The sequence below is a fragment of the Sinohyriopsis cumingii genome, chromosome 13 (assembly GCF_028554795.1).
Source record: "Sinohyriopsis cumingii isolate HCF-2022 chromosome 13, ASM2855479v2, whole genome shotgun sequence".
NCBI lineage: Eukaryota > Metazoa > Mollusca > Bivalvia > Unionida > Unionidae > Sinohyriopsis > Sinohyriopsis cumingii.
In genome coordinates, this window is record NC_142973.1 from 57,746,433 (window position 1) to 57,764,118 (window position 17,686).

Sequence of the window (17,686 nt, forward strand, 5' to 3'; positions counted from 1 at the left end):
TGCATGTTACCGCATTCCATACGCCAACCCAGATTTGTGTCTGATAGAAAAGATCATAGACAGCCTGTCTTACCTATGCCATATGGTAATTCCAATCGTCGCAATGGTTCAGAGTATCACAAAACATTAACATATGATGACATGACACAATGGCAAGATAACTTGGTACATTTCGAGTTAGATGATGAAATAAATCAATGGGATGATCATCAAAAGGATCTGGAACTTGCAACTAGCTTACTCGTGGCTGCACAGGGAGTTCGGAGTGACCTACACCCTGATATGCGAAGAAATTACAGAAGTCTAGTCAATGCGTTAGCAGCTCGGTTTGAGCTAGAAAACCAGTCGGACCTTTATAGAGCACATATTAAGAGCAGACTTCGGAAGAGAGGGTAATCTCTCACGGAATTAGCCCAGGACATCAAACGCCTAGTACGACTTGCATATCTAACTGCACCCTTATAAGTTCGAGCACAGCTTGCCAGAGATTGCTTTACTGACTCCCTGAATGACTGAGCTTGAATCGGTGGTGTTTAAATCAAAGTCCCAAACTGTGGATGATGCACAGAGAGTTGGCCATGAATATTGTAACACCCCGTGTATATATCGATAAGACCAGAGTTCAAGACTTGAAAATGTATTTTATAAATAACAAAGGTGAGATAGAACATGCCTTTCAATATCGCATAGTGACTTTACTTCTACAGTGTTTGTCACGACAATATCAACTTCTGATAATATAGAGCAGCCGTGTGTGTCTAAATGACAAAAGACGACGTTGCAACACACCATATTATGGTGAAATTAATTATATTATTTAAATTCATGCGTGTATTAACAGCTAAATTTATTTGATTGTAACACATTACGACATAGTGGCGTGATCTCAATAATATTTTTTTTCTGTACTAGTGTACTTGAGCAGTGTGGTGGGAGATAGGAGCGGCTTTATAAAAAATTATATAATAATTATAAAACATTTTAATTCAATAGCAATCATGTAATAAATCTATTTAAAATTTCTCATAACAATTTGATTCAGTTTTTGGATTCTAAAGTGCCAAACTTAATATTGGTTATGTAAAAATATATGTGATGGTTTTAGAATACATGGCCGAAATTCTTTTTTCACTTCGATGTTCATACTTTGCTGCTCTAACAGCTATCTGCCAGTTGACTGTCTGTACTCATATTTATAGACTCCTATTTATGTCCCATGATCTTAGTTAGCCAATCAATGCTTGTCCTTCTCAGGGTTAGCCATGGCGGTAACCAAGTCAACTATTCACACTGCATAGAAAAATACCTCTGATCAAAAAAGTTAGAATTAAGTTGTCCTCTCAATGTTTGTGGTGTACATTATAACTTTTAATCTTATCTATATATTCAAACCTATAATAAAGTAGAATTAAACGAAACGGACAAGTGAATTTCGGTGCGAATCGAGCGAGAGTACAACGTACTGATAATGCAATGAGTCCTAATATGGTTAGAAATAGTCCCTATCAAATGCATACTCGCACATCAAAGTAAAATAACAAGTTCTACATAACCAAGAACTTATAATACTGAACAGTAATATTAGTTCTTACTTACTGATTAACAAAAGTCTGAGAAGAGAAATATGTTTCTTCGTCTGGGCACATTGATTCCATCATTATCCTGAATCTCCGCAGTTTCGGTAATAAAACTCCACCGAATGGCTGAAGTCACTGATTTATGGACTAACAGCATATTTCTTGCTTTGATATTCCAAAATCATGGAGGGTAAGATAATTCATTTCCTAAACTATTCCAGCACGACACACGCATGGTCCAACATGAAAATGAACATGGCACAATAACTGCTATTATGCGAACTTCTTTCCACTTAAGGCTGATATCCCAGGGCTTGTAGAACGGTTGATGTCTTTAAATTAATTCATTCACGAATTCGCTAATACTAATGACCACAGCGTGACATTACGTGGACCCGAACAAGGTTTTATACTCACTGATTGAGTGATTGGTTGTGTTTTAACGGCGCATCAGCACTGTTAGGCTATTTAGCGCCAAACAAAATGTTATATGTATAATCTTTTAAAAATTATAAAAAGTCTCATAGCGACCAGCGATATCAAAACCAAATAGTTGAAATTAAAACCATAAGATGGTAACGGTGAAGAAAACAAAAAGCTTCCTGATCAACGGGGGATGTATGTTAATGAAGAATGATGATAAGGTATTAAAAAAGGGACGGTATATATATATATATATATATATATATATATATATATATATATATATATATATATATATATATATATATATATTGCACAAGGTGATAACATAAAAGTTAAGAGTCTAGAGTAAATATTCACTGCTTTCAGGAACTCTATAATACAAGTGATGTTTATTGTATCAAAAAGTTCCTTCAAGTCATGCACATTTTAATACTGACCGCGCGTAGGTTGCAGGTCAAAACACTCTATCATAAAGTGCTTAACAGTGAAAAGTTCATTGCAAGAAATGCACTCTGGTGGGTCTTCACCTTTTAGTATGTGGGAGTGGGTGATATAAGTATGACCAGTTCGAATTCTTGAAATGACTATCTCTTCCCTACGCATGGTTCTGTAGGAAGGAGCCCATTCTCCTAGAACTGGCTTGATTGCATGAAGTTTGTTATTCACTGTATCATTCCATGATGCCTGCCACTTCTGACGTAAGGACTTTCTGACACTAGGTTTAAAATCAGTATACGGTATTTTAAAATCAGATAGTTCTTGAGTAAGGGCCATTTTAGCAGCAAGATCCGCTTTTTCATTACCTTTAATACCAATTTGGCTAGGTAACCAACAGTATATTATATTGTGGGAGACACTCAGCTCGGTATTTTTGACGAGTATGTTTTTCAATAATGGATTCTCCAGTTTTCTATTATGTAGTGACTGAAGTACTGACAGTGAGTCGGAGAAGATGATGCTGTTTAAAATACGTTTGTTTTCTATATGTTGCAGAGCAAGGTCTATTGCTCTGATTACGGCTGGAAAAATTGATGTTCCATTTGGTAAGCGTTGTGTGATTTCCACAAACAAAGGTTGCAGCAGCCTTTTCCTCATCCTTTGATCCATCGGTGTAAATTCTTGTGTAGTTTTTAAATTCGGTGAGGAGTTCATGGTAATTGTTGTGGAAGACAGAAGGGTTTGTCTCGGATTATTTTCCATCGTGTAGCGTAAAAAGTACGTTTGGTTGTTTAAGTAGCCAGGATGGTGTTTCGGAGATGGATGTTTTCAGAATTTTAGAAAGATCTATTTTTGTATTGTCAAGGCTGGATGATATTCTAATGCCAAAGGAAGGTATGGCGTTTGGTTTATTTTCGTATAAGGTTTTGTATTTGGGTTGAAAAACAGCCGAAAAAGCAGGATTCAGAGGGTTTGATTTTAATTTGAGAGCGTACTGTGCAGAAAGCATTTCTATACGATGTGATAACGGTGGTTCGTTCGCTTCAGCTAGTAGGCTTTCAAATGGGGGATGTTTTAAATGCTCCCAGCGGCAGTCTTATTCCCTAATTATGAATTGGATCAAGCATTTTAAGATATGACTTTCTGGCTGAACCATTCACAACGCAGGCATAGTCCAGTTTGGAGCGAATAAACGTTCTATATAAATTGAGGATGACTTTTCTATCAGCACCCTAGTCAGTGTGCGCTACTACGTTAAGTAGGTTAAGTGCTTTTAAGCATTTAGCTTTCAAGTTCTTTAGGTGTGGAATAAAAGTCAGTTTTCTATCAAAGATAATACCTAAAAAATTTGTTTCCTCAACAACTGGAATAGGTGTTCCGTCCAGCGTGAGTTTAGGTTCATCGTGGTGTCATCGTAACTGACCGAAATGCATACATACCGTTTCTGATTTTGAGAATTTGAAGCCGTTCGTACTAGCCCAATTTTGAATCTTGTTTATATTTTGCTGTAGTTGTCTTTCAATTGTATGCATGTGCTTCGATCGATCACATATTAGAAAATCATCAACATATAGCGAGCAATCCACACGAGGAGTCAAACACTTGGTGATGCTATTGATTTTGATATTGAAAAGTGTCACAGATAAAATACTGCCCTGGGGCACACCCATCTCTTGCTTGTGCAGATCTGAGAGAGGAGAGCCCACTCGTACCTTGAATTCTCTGTCTGAGAGAAAGTTGGATATGAAAGAGGGCAGACGGCCTTTTAGACCCAGATCGTGCAGATCATTTAGTGTCCCGTACTTCCATGTCGTGTCATAGGCCTTTTCTAAATCGAAGAAAATCGCTACTAAATGTTCTTTCTTGATAAATGCGTCGCGAATAAATGTCTCCAGTCTAACCAGATGATCATTGGTGTTTCGTCCATAACGAAAGCCACTTTGGAAAGGAGATATTAAATTGGTGGTTTCCACGTACCAAACAAGCCGAGAACTGATCGTTCGTTCCATTGTTTTGCACACGTAGCTTGTGAGTGCAATAGGTCGATAGTTGGTAGGATCTGCGCTATCTTTACCTGGTTTGGGAACTGGTATTACTGTTGCTTCTTTCCAAATCTTAGGTAGATTAACAGTAATCCATAAATCATTGAAGAGTTTCAAAAGAGATGTTAAAGATGATTATGGAAGGTGTTTAAAAGCTGGTAATGTATTTCGTCAGGCCCAGCGGATGTATCATGGGCCTTGTCTAAACTCTCAATAAGCTCTGATAGTGAGAACAGTTGATTATAACTTTCTGAGTTGTTGGATGTGAATTGTAAACGTGACTTTTCTTTTTGAGTTTTCAATTTTTGGAAGGCTTCTGAAAAATTAGATGATGAGGAATTTTTAAAGAATGTGACAGCAAGAACATTTGCTATGTCACGTTTTTAACTAAAATTGTTGTTGTTCAGTTTCAGATGTCGGAGATAATTGTGTTTTATCTTTCCGTTTATTTTGCGGATCGTGTCCCAAACTTTCTTAATAGAGGAACGAGAGTTTAAAGAAGAAACATATTTCTTCCATGATGCTCGTTTACTTTCTTTGATTGTGCGCTAGCTTTTCCCGGAGAATACGATATTTACTTAAATTTTCGGGCGTCGGACGATTGTTAAATTTTTTCAATACTTCTCGGCGTTGTCTAATGGCTTCCTTGCATTCCTTAGTGAACCAAGGTTTTGGGGTTATTTTACAGTTTCGTGAGGACTTGGGGGTAGATTCTTCTGCAATCTCGGTTAAAATAGATGTAAAATGCTGAATAGGGTCATTAACATTGAAAACTGTATCCTCATTTAGCTTAGTTTTACAGAGTGTATCAAACTTAGCCCAGTCGGCCTTCTTTATATTCCATTGTGGAAGGACGTCATCAATTGTAGAGTTAATATTTTCAAGGAATATTGCAAAGTGATCACTGCTGTGAAGGTCATCAGCGACCTTCCATTCATAGTCCAAAAGCAGCGATGGGAACAAATTGTCAGATCGATACATGTGTATGTACCCGTTCCTGGGTGTAAATATATCGGTGATTTGGTGTTACATAGACACAAATCGTGTTTAGAAATGAAGTATTCTACTTTGTGGCCTCGGTCACTTATATGGTTAGATCCCCATAAAATGGTATGGGCATTACGATGCCCGAGTAAAACAAATGGTGTGGGAAGTTGTTGAACAAGTATGTCTAAATCGTTTGGTACTACGTTCGAGTTTGGTGGTAAGTAAATAGAACAAAAAGTAATCACTTGTTGTAGAGTGACGCTTACAGCAATGGTTTGTAGATTTGTATTGATAGGGATGACGCTATGAGGGGCTCTATTGTTCGCAACAACAGAAACTCATCCTGTCAACATTTTGCGAGTAGGTGTTGGTTGTAGTTTTTAAGTGTAATGTTATCCATTTCTTTCAAGAATATTTCCTGAAAGCATAGTACTGCAGGATCATATTCGTTTAAAAAGAGAAGACTATCATTGTAATTTGCTTTAAGTCATTGACAGTTCCATTGTACCATAGTATTTTTCATTATAAATTTAAATTGAAGATTGTGGAGCTAGGTTAGACCTTTCGCGGAGGGAATTTGTTTGGTTATTTCTCTGGAGGAAGTACAGGAGTGAATTTTTTGTTTGCAGGTCTGGTGCTAACTTGGGCGCATGGAGCAGTTTCTTCTGCATCCATGCTTTTTATGTCTCCAAACCTGTTATAGAGTTTGATGGGGTCATCTGATCCCTTTTGTTGCCTGTTTCCATGAGATTTGTTTTTTGTCTTTTTGGTGATTTCGGTGGTTGAATATTATTGAAAGTAGTTTGAGTAGATGCCATGTTTTTCTGTGCTTGCTAATGGGGGTATTATAGCTTGGAGTTGAATCGGGTAGATCTATATGTGTTTGAGCGTCCTTCGTTGTTTTAGGATTGTTATCCACTACAGTGGAGAAGGATTGGCCAGGATGGTCTGTTTTGGCCTGTACAAGGTTTCTGGCTTCTAGATAGGGAATATTAGCTGTGTATTTTATCCTCTGTATTTCCTTCTTCTGTTTCCAGGTATGACAATCCTTGGAATTGGCGCGGTGCTCCTTTCCACAGTTGACACAATGCGGAGTTGCTCTACAATCAGATTCCTGATGAGAATGGTCTCCACATCGGGCACATATTTGGCTTTCTGAGCAGCGGTCTTCGTGATGTCGATATTTCTGACACTTATAGCATCGAAGTGGGTTTGGATTGCATATCTCAACCTTCACTTGCAAGAAGCCAAATTTGACCACTCTGGGTACTGTTGGTTTGTTGAAGGTGAGTACAATGGTGTTGGTGTCCTGCAGGTTGTTATTACGTTTAATACATATTATACGTTTTGCAGTTACACCTTCGTTTCTCATCCCTTCAATGATATATGTGTCGCTGACTCCAGCCAAGTCGCGACAACGAATTACAACCTTTGGATGTATTGAGTGTGGTGTGAGCGAATGAGGTCACTGGAATATCGAAGAAAGTTTTCATTTTCTTGATATCTTCTGTCTGACCTCGTCGCTCACACTCCACAATAAGGCAACCCTATTTCATTTTGTTAACGCTGTTTGGTGTAACAATCGACCCTGTGATTGTTTTCTAGATCAAAAACGGAGACAGTGAGGGAAGCGGTTTTGTGGCATCTTTAGACTGTATGACCATGAAGCGTGGAAATGACTCCATACTACATGGTTCGTCATCAGAGTCAGATAGAGTTTTGGATCGTTTATTTTGATTTTTTGGGGAAATATGCATGTTGATTTGTTTAAATTTCAGCACCCGTGCTCTCCGCCCACATGGAGCCCAACAAGGGGACACTTTTCAAGTGCCAGGGATACACAGATGCCATACTCAGTTGCTACAATTACCTTTCATTGACTCGTGAAGTCACTACCTTCTAGGGTCGGTAAAATTACCTCCTGATTGACCCGTTAAGCCACCGCCTTCTAGGAAGTCTTCTAAGACTTGGGAAAGGGAAAGATAAAGGAATAGACTAATGGGCAAGGTGGTATCAAGAGAGACACAAGGAGAAAAATAAAGAAGGTGAGGGAGTAAATAAAGACTTCCTAGGGCTCGGCGTGACCAGCCGATTTGTCGAGACCGGGCCCATCCCAAACACCCGTCTAGAAGAAGTAGAGGCCAAAGTAGTGTATTGCATGGAAAGCCTCAGCTTAACTACTAGGATCCTTTCCTCCCCCGACACGGGACGCAACCCACGGCAAACAAGTTGCCTCTATTTAGTCGCCTCTTACGACACGTAGTGAGGCAAGTCGGGCCAATTCAACAATCCCGGACCCGCAGGGTGATCCAGGATATGAAAGTCAGGGAAGCGGGGACTCTAGCTTCAGAGGGCTCTGATGTTGACATAACTGAGTGACGGACATATTAGTATTTTTATATGATACATTTTTAGTAGAGTATGTGCAGTAATTTCCAGTGTATTGTGGAGTCGCTTTGGTGCTCTTGATGAAAAGAAATTTTGGTATTTTGAATAGAACTCCATTTGCATAATTATGAACGAAATGGCAAGGCATTGCTTAATCCATAATCCAACAAACAACAACATGCAAGTTAATGAAATAACTCTGTGTATGGTGATTGTACTTTATTGAGTTTGTTTCATTCTTATACAGATAAATATTTGCAAAAAAAGAAAGGCAATACTTAATTATTATCCACTCAAACATTTTCGTCTTCTTTTCCCTGTAATTTCATTCATTTTCATTGGCAGAGGGGGACAATCAAATTTTATTCAAAATGGACATTCAGAATTCGGTAAAAAAAAATTTTAAAAATGTAATTAAATAAGCATCAAATGGCACTGTGATTCCGGCATTATTGATTGGCTCTCCAGCGGTGAATCGAACCCCGGTCTCTCATGTGACAGGCAAAGATACTTACCATGATAAATGGATAAATATGTGTGTGTGAGTGTGTGTGTGGAATACTATATATTAGTAACAGATTCAAATGGTATTCTTTTCCATCCATAATTATATCCTTTGTAGTTAAAATATTATCAATTTTGTGTAAGATGTATATTGCAAGAAGATATTCATTCTCATTGAATCAGCATTATTCAATTTTGAATAGATATATGAATATGTATAAAACCTTTCTTAACACACTAGCAGAAGTTCGAGGACGAACATTTTCAACAAGAGGGGGTAATGAAACAATCCTGATTACCTGTCAACTTAGATTCTTAAAGTGCATTTGCACATATCATTATTGTTTGAGATAATGTATAATCTCTTTTTATTGTTAACATTCCTTTCATGTTGGAAAGTTGTACCCCTGTTTCCAATGCAAATAATAGTAACTGAAGTGTATATATATATATATATATATATATATATATATATATATATATATATATATATATATATATATATATATATATGACCCTTGCACAAAGAAAAGTAATTTGATACAATATGTAAATCATATAAAAATGATTTGCTTAAATATTTATCATCTGGGTAAAGATTTTTGAAGCCCAGTGTGTTTATGATAGGATTGTAAACTGTTTTAACTTACCTTTTATTCTGAGAGAGAAAGAAGCAATTGTATCATTTTTTCTCATTGGTTAAGGTAATATTCATGTAAGAGTATAATTTTTCGTCAACAGTGATGAAACTGTTCATCATTAATTTTGAATCTTTGTTTAATTTATTGTAAACAAGTTAATATGTACTACTGTGCTTATTGGGCGCTCGGCTTTCCACTAGGAAGCGCTATGCTAATCTTTCTGAATTCTTCGATATTTAGTCATATTCGTGAAAACTTTGTCATGAATTTCCCGATCGTGTTCCCAAAACCTACAAATAGGAGTTAGATCCGCCGTTTTGACAGCTGTGGTTTTACTGTACTCCAGAAAAGGTCTTAAGACCAAGCAAACATAATAAAAGTCTCTTGTCGTCTCAACTGATAATTTCAAGCATCAATACAACAGCAAGGTAGATTAGTCTCTACCGTTACATTAAAACGACAATAGTGTTTCTCTGAAATTGTTTCAACGTTTATTTCCTAGTTATATCAGATAAAAGTTCCCATAGAAAGATTAAGCTGACGACACTGTCACGGTGTCGTCATCAACATTGCCGTCTGCTATCCATTGGAAATTTAGCATCCCGATTAGCATTGTCGAATTTCCTACCCAATTATATGTATCATTTTGAAATTACAAATCACCATCCATTTTGTAGTGGTTGGGTCATTTAAATGTCGAAATAATATAACAGACGCAATGATACACTTTACTGCTAGAAAAAGACACACTTTTGACATTAAACCAACAAGACACACTATTGACATCCGGTTCCAGACTGTGTCGCTCAAAACATCAAACTGTGTCTCAGCCAACAAACGCGACACACTATTAACATCCGGTTCCAGACTGTGCATCTAACATGTTTACCATTGAACTATATAACACAAAACCGGGTCTGGTTCCGAACCATGACTGGATGCACAAAATCATTACCACTTGGGTACGTCATATAAACAAATTTTGAGAAATATTAACTTATTTTTATGTGCAAAATTAATTTGGGAATTGGGATTTTCTGAGTTAGAGATTATGTGAATTGTGACAAATGTAACATTCATGCTGATTTTCACGTGCAATTTAACACTGAAACGCTTGTTGTCATTTCAACATGCTTTATCAAATATCTGTTCTGAAAAATGCCAAATATTATATTTCACCATTTTGAGCACTTAAATTTTGAAACTGAACGCACACAAGTATGGAAGTCATATAATAAACCGTGTTAACTATTTACATTTCTCTTGTTTTGTGCTTTTGTCATCTAAATAACAACTTTCGTGGTGAACAAACCATTTCTTGACACTACATTACAATGGAGAGATCTAGTAACTGACAAAGGCGTGAGCTGTCCATCTATTCCATTGTATTTGACCTTGACATGTTACAACAGATCATGTCATGTCATCATAATAAACTTCAGGTTGAATAAAACTGTAAGAAGTATTTAGTGTAATACCCATCAATACTATAAATATTTATGCAATCTGAGACTTACAACATATGGCAAGGGTTAATGCAAAGGACATTTTCCCCAACAATGCAGAGATAGGCCACACTGCAAAAATGATCAGATCTCACATAATTTAATCATTTAAGACATAAAAAACATCAAGCATACATAGGATCTTCATTTGTCATAAAAATCCGTTCAGACCGCATACAGTGTGCACATTATCGTGCCAGAAACATATCTATGTTAACCTTCCCTGAAGTACATTAGAACTGGATTTTTGCTAACTTTTATACTTTTAATATTCCCGGACCTTTAAATGAAACAAATAGTATGGTCCTTACCTAACTGAAAGGAAAGTAAATAATTTAACTGTGATGCAACAGTCATTCTTGATTTAATGGCCAGCTGGTTGTTCATATAGAACAAATGCTGGAGAGACACAGACTGATCAGAAAGCATGCACGATCTCCACTGACTTTAAAATATTAAGTTTAAAAACCATTTTTTTTTCTTCAAAACTGAATTAAAAAATTTTCACGCTTGTATACATGATATGTGATGCCAAAATCAGATAAATGTTATTTACCACTGTATATAACCATGGTGACTCTCTAGACGACTGTAGTCTCCCCGCCAGTTCTTCAGTATTTCTTCTATCAAGGCACCTATATATATATATATATATATATATATATATATATATATATATATATATATATATATATATATATATATATATATATATATATATATATATATATAATATGAAATAACATTTTTAAAACATGATCTGGTAAAATAAATATCTAACCATCATATGTGCTGATCTTGATAGACTGTGCAGACAAAACAAAATAAAAGGGCCATTTTATTTTACGGGATAATCTTACCAATGATTATATGCATGTTTGTGGTAGTGTAATGACCATGGTTAGAGTCACAATGATTCGGATACTATTTTCGGTCTTTCTTTCTATAAAGTTTGTTTTTATAAATATAGTACATATGAATATGAATATGAATTAGAATGTTCACATACAAAACATAGCAATTATATTTATCTCTAATGTCTATGGACTGTGAAACTAGCAGCCAATCCTGGCAACCGATTTTAACATGTATGTCCGAGGTAGAGCTTCTTTCGGTAAAACGTCTTTGAAAGTCTGTCATAAAGTTTTCAGAGTGTACTGTTTAGCTTATCTGCTACAAATAGTATGCTCTTATGCTATTACTATTTGTAATCTATGTAAAATACCTACAAAATCATGACTAGAAAAGTCCATGTATATCTTTGTATCACGATGTCCGCCATTTTGGATTAGCATGAGTGTTTCGTATTTAGAGATTCTATACTTTCGCATTCGCAATTATTCTCTCTAATGATAGTAGGGTACTGTAAGAAGGTAATTTGCATGTTTTAGTGATAACATCATTTCAATACCGTTGTATTGATTTATGCAATTCACGTTTTGATGTGACAATATCGGTCGTCTGCATTAAGTGCAGAACCCGCGTCTACATGAATCGATTCAATTATTCAAGATAAGTTATCATCATAAAGTTTAATTTCACATAAACATGGTCTCATAAAATGTTCCTATTCTTTTCATAGACAAGTCATACAGTATTCAAATACTTTTTGTTATGTAATTTATGTATTTGTAATGTTGACATGGTATACCATGCAAAAACTGTATTGTTTACATGGGTTGCCGTGCATTCAGCGATTGGTTGAATTGTTTCACGTGGTGTCTTGGGAAGGTTATAAATAGGGAGCGCTGTCGTTGTTTGTCAGACAACTGACGAGTACAGTCGGTGCCAAAAGCCAAAGTGACAAAAAGAAAAAGCAAAGTGTCAAGTTAGTACATTTTGGATCTATAAAATAGCACATTTTACAATATGATTGATTGATTGATTGATTGTATTTTAACGGCGCATCATCACTGTTATGCTATTTAGCGCCAAACAAAATATTATATGTATAATCTTTTAAAAATTATAAAAAGGCTCATATCGACCAGCGATATCAAAACCAAATAGTTGAAATTAAAACGATAAGATGGTAACGGAGAAAAATAAAGCTTCCCGATCAACGGGGGATGTGAATGGTGTATGTTAATGAAGAATGATGAAAAGGTATCAAAAAAGGGACGGTATATATATTGCATAAAACTGCATAAGGTGACAACATAAAAGTTTAGAGTAAATATTCACTGCTTTCAGGAACTCTATAATACTAGTAATGTTTATAGTATCAGAAAGTTCCTTCATGTTATGCACATTGTAATACTGATCGCGTGTAGGCTGCAGGTCAAAACACTGTATCATAAAGTGCTTAACAGTGAATTGTTCATTGCAAGAAACGCACTCTGGTGGGTCTTCACCTTTTAGTATGTGGGAGTGTGTGATGTAAGTATGACCAATTCGGATTCTTGCAATGACTACCTCCTCCCTACGCATGGTTCTGTAGGATGGAGACCATTCTCCTAGAATTGGCTTAATGGCATGAAGTTTATTATTCACTGCATCATTCCATGATTCCTGCCACTTCTGACGTAAGGACTTTCTGACACTAGGTTTAAAATCAGTATACGGCATTTTAAAATCAGATGATTCTTGAGTAAGGGCCATTTTAGCAGCGCGATCCGCTTTTTCGATATCTTTAGTACCATTATGGCTAGGTAACCAACAGTATGTTATATTGTGGGAGAGACTCAGCTCGGTATTGTTCTCGAGTATGTTTTTCAATAATGGATTCTCCAGTTTTCTATTATGTAGTGACTGAAGTACTGATAGTGAATCGGAGAAGATGATGCTGTTTAAAATACGTTTGTTTTCCATATGGTGCAGAACACATTTTACAATATCAAATAAACAAGAATAATATATTTATTCCAAGAAACATGGATTGTAACAGTTGTCTCCCACCACACCTAACAGCCCCCCACCCCTTCCAGTTTGTTATATTAGAATTACATAATCTGGTTGTACACAATAACTATAGCTCTTATTTATTTTCACAATTCATTAAACATTGTCAAATTGTTCTCGATTTTATGTTGATGATATAACCCCAAGCTTTTGACCTTTTCTAACATAACACTCAGTTCCTATGTACAAATATATGTAGCACCCTTAAGGACCAAACAGGGTCTTACAATACAGTGACCCCTCTCCTTATACGGTTCCCATCCCATCAGCAAAGACCATCTCCTCTACACAGCCAGTTTTCTTGGTACTGACGAATTTGTGTACAAAAGTATGTCTTATGGGTAATCGCCTGATTGTTGTTACACGTGGCCTGCATTTTAGGTCAAAAATGTCAAATTTACCTATCATAAGTGGACACATTCTTGGCTGTGTCCAGAACCAATATTTAATTCATAGAAAGAGCTAATCCCAAAACTTTAAGATGTAATCACATTTATGGAAAATGATTACTTTAGAACAAAAAATAACGTCATTTGACTCGATTACGATGGGGAGAGTTCAGAATATTTTCCGAAATTTTTTTTCTATGTCGGAAAGACTAAAACAAACAACACTATAACACTATGCCAGATTGGGTGTGTCTGTATGTGGGGGTGTCCAGGGTTTCGAGACCACCCCTTCCCACGACTAAAATAAAAAGTTACTGGTCACTTGAAATTTGACCATCATTTTATTCTTGCACATGTTTATTCAATATTAGGTACTGTGCAGACTTTGAGTAAGCAGACACACAAATATTTGCTTTGCATGTGTCCTGTCGAAGAAAGTAGTGACCCTTTTGAAATTTTGGAAAACCCCTACCAAACACTTCACCAGATCCAAATGTGTAACAGATAAGGAGAACACTCTGCAGCAGGGGAAAAATGGAGTAAATGGAAAGAGAATGATTGCAATTGCCAAGTGATGTTTGTCCAAAGATTTAAGTGACAATTTTTAACGGTTTTGCAATGCATGTGCCAACAATACCCGCTCGCGCTCGCATTCCATGCTCATGAATCAAGAACCATTATGGTCGTTTGAAAAAGGTCTATTCTTAAGATACGAAGAACCTTTCAGTAATCGATGCAACTTTCAAATGAAGATTTTGTACTACATACACATAAATATACATCCCAGAAAAAGTCACCTTCTTGAAAGGCCACCTATCTTATACGGCCACTTCCCGCATGCAGATGGGGTTGCCACATAGCAGGACAAAACGTCAAAGGACAAAAAGTCATCGATCTGAATTTCAGTTATGTAAAAGGTGTAGGACAAAATGTCACGTGATTTTCAGTTACTGAAGAGGTGAAGGATAAAAATTCACAGGAGAAAATGTCGCAACAATTTCTATCGGAGTCGTGAAAATGGCATAGGTCAACAAATCGCAAAGACTTATGTAAATTTGACATTTTCTTGCTATATGAATTAGGAACATGATTTTGACTCCCTTTCCTACTTTATCAACAATTATTAATATTCATTATAAAATTTTAGGCTGAAATGATCAACTTACATTTGCTGATACAATATATGAAACATGTTGATTGTGTTATTTTGTGTTCTTTGCAGTATATTAACGTATTGTATGCTGATCTTTTTGTCCTATTAAATCTAGTTTTTATATACTTATGCATTTTTACCTGCAAAATTATTATCAATACCACCTGTCCTGCATAAAATATTATTTGATAAGAGAGAGAACAGACATTTGCTTCTAGCATACATATATTGTAACGTTGTTTACTCAGTAATTAAAGAAACAAACTGACACCATTTACAGCATTTTTATTAACATCACTCTTTCTGTATAACACACCTGCAAGCAAATCATGCTTTCAATTGATAAATTATAGACAAAACCATGCCTTCTTGTGGAACACATTCGCTCCAAATGTTGTGATATGTTTGTTTTTTTCAATCATTATTATTGTTATTTATTGTTATTATTTGACAGCATTAAATGTTTTCAGGTGTGACATTTTATCCTGTAACGTTTGTCCAACATCTCATTACAATACAAATACGAATTGTGACGTTTTGTCCGGTGACTTTTAGTCATATGTGTTTTTGTGACCTTTTGTCCTGTGACTTTTTGTCTATTTTACCAGCCACTTAAGATGCAGACCACTGTACATCAATAAGCTTGCCATTGATACTGATTCAAATAACAGATTTTACCAAATAAAAAAAAATAAAACAAAGTGTTAGGACGAAATTTGTTTTGGAACATAATTGAAATTTTTTCCTGGAAATGAAAAAAAATCACCCTCCCACCAACTCATATTGCTTCAAAAGTATAAACTTGAAGTCTGAAATAAAGAACTTCAATCTGTGTAAGTACTACAATTAGTCTTCCTTCATTACAACTCTGGCGTTAAAAGAAGTAACATAAAAGAGTGAGAAGCATAAAGCTTTGTAAAATTAAACAAATAATTTATTTCCCAAGAATGCAAAGTGAAAAATGAAGAAGGGACTTATGGTAGTGAAAATTAAATTTCAAATAATCATAGAATTACAGACACAAGTCCTAATGATTCAAGTTCTGACTAAACTTTAGGGGACATCCAAATTAAATTCAATGCTGGAAGAGTGCTGTGGTGTCCCGTCTATTGGTAATGTGCCAACAGTTTTTGTTGTATCACAATAATAGAATCCAAGATTATATCCATATTTGAAATGTTTCACTACAAATTCAAGTGTAATAGTTATTTTTAAGAGCACTTTCTATGACAATTGGAATAAATAAATTCAAGCCAAAATTAATAATTGGACACAACAATAATACATCTAATTCTGCTAAGATCTTAAATCACTAAATTAATACATTTTAGAAAAACAATATTATCTAGTCTTCTGCTTGACCTCAGGTCAGAATTAGCATTGTTTAAATAAACTTACTTAATGGAAAATAACCTTCTAAAAGGCTCCTAATATTTACAAAATAAAATCTTAGTTATCATTAAAAGTCAATTACTAAAATTATAATATAAAATGTAGTAAACAATGGTATTTCATGAGGAATTTGCAAAGTTCTCGTCTCAGACTGAGATAAACATGCTGTTTACGAAACCAAAATCAATGATTCAGGTCAGGTAGAAAATGAAACTGATCTCGGACATGGTCAAGTCAAAAATATAATTATCCATATCATATGATGACAACTTAAAAAAAACAACAATGCAAATTGAATATACATAACAATAATCCACAGTGTATTAATTTATATCAGGTATGCACTTCAGCGTGTATGATCCACAGTATATCAATTTATATCAGGTAAGCACTACAGTGTGTATGATTCACAGTGTACATATTTTATATCAGGTAAGCACTGCATTGTGTATTATCCAAAGTGTATTCATTTATATCAGGTAAGCAACAGTGTGTATGATCCATAATGTATTCATTTATATCAGGTGAGCACTACAATGTGTATTATCAACAGTGTATTCAAGTAAAGGAGTTGTCGGTGCCATTTTCGTTCTCCAGCTACATTGCAATCTGTGAGCACATTCAAACTGGTGAAACAATGAAGACCTGCCTTATGAAAGATGTACAGAGTAACTATTGTTCATGCAGTGAAGCAATATGTATGTATGGGCTCTAACAGATAGTTTGCAACGTCAAGATCTAAGATTGGTCGGATAAGGCCATACCTTTGTTAAACAAATAAAGCAGAAGAGATGGACTCCCTAAGGACATACCTAATGTACAGTTATAGTGTTCCCACCACAGCATATGGATATATGTTGACTTGTTCCTGAACTATGAATGTTAGAGCAACATCCATTAATAAAGATATGAAACTGAATGACAAGAGCCATCAAAGCCATCAGGCACATCTAGGTATGTTAGAGTTCACACCAAAGTGCATTATCCTTAAATGGAATGGTTCCTGATGAGAAAAACGAAAATCTGATTCCCAATTTGTCAAATTCTTCACCAAAATGATGTGATGATCCTGCCCCATTTCCACCTACCCCAACAAAGTTCCTGTATAATTTGAAAGGTGTGTATGCTAGGACTCTGTTACATCAGTTCTGATAAGGCAGTTAAAAATAGTTGTTCAGTCTGTTTATCTAGCTATACATGTACAATGGTCCCTAGTACACCCAACCCTGGCCAGTAGCCATCAACATGTTATGCCCAGAGTCAATTAACGATGATGAGTTTGTATTTAAAAAGTACCCCTCTCGAACGTCCACTCCTCTAGTGCTGCCTGTGGCCAGTATGTT

At 35.7% G+C, this 17,686-nt stretch overlaps 1 protein-coding gene across 1 annotated transcript in view; it reads right to left on the reverse strand.

Moving 5' to 3' along the window:
• The window catches only part of LOC149785639 (uncharacterized), a 136,180-nt gene that overhangs the window by 33,696 nt on the left and 84,798 nt on the right, over positions 1 to 17,686 (reverse strand). Inside the window, exon 11 of the mRNA XM_089979916.1 lies at positions 11,065 to 11,143. Within this exon, the coding sequence (XP_089836042.1) occupies positions 11,065 to 11,143 (79 nt within the window). The remainder of the gene's footprint in view (positions 1 to 11,064; positions 11,144 to 17,686) is intronic.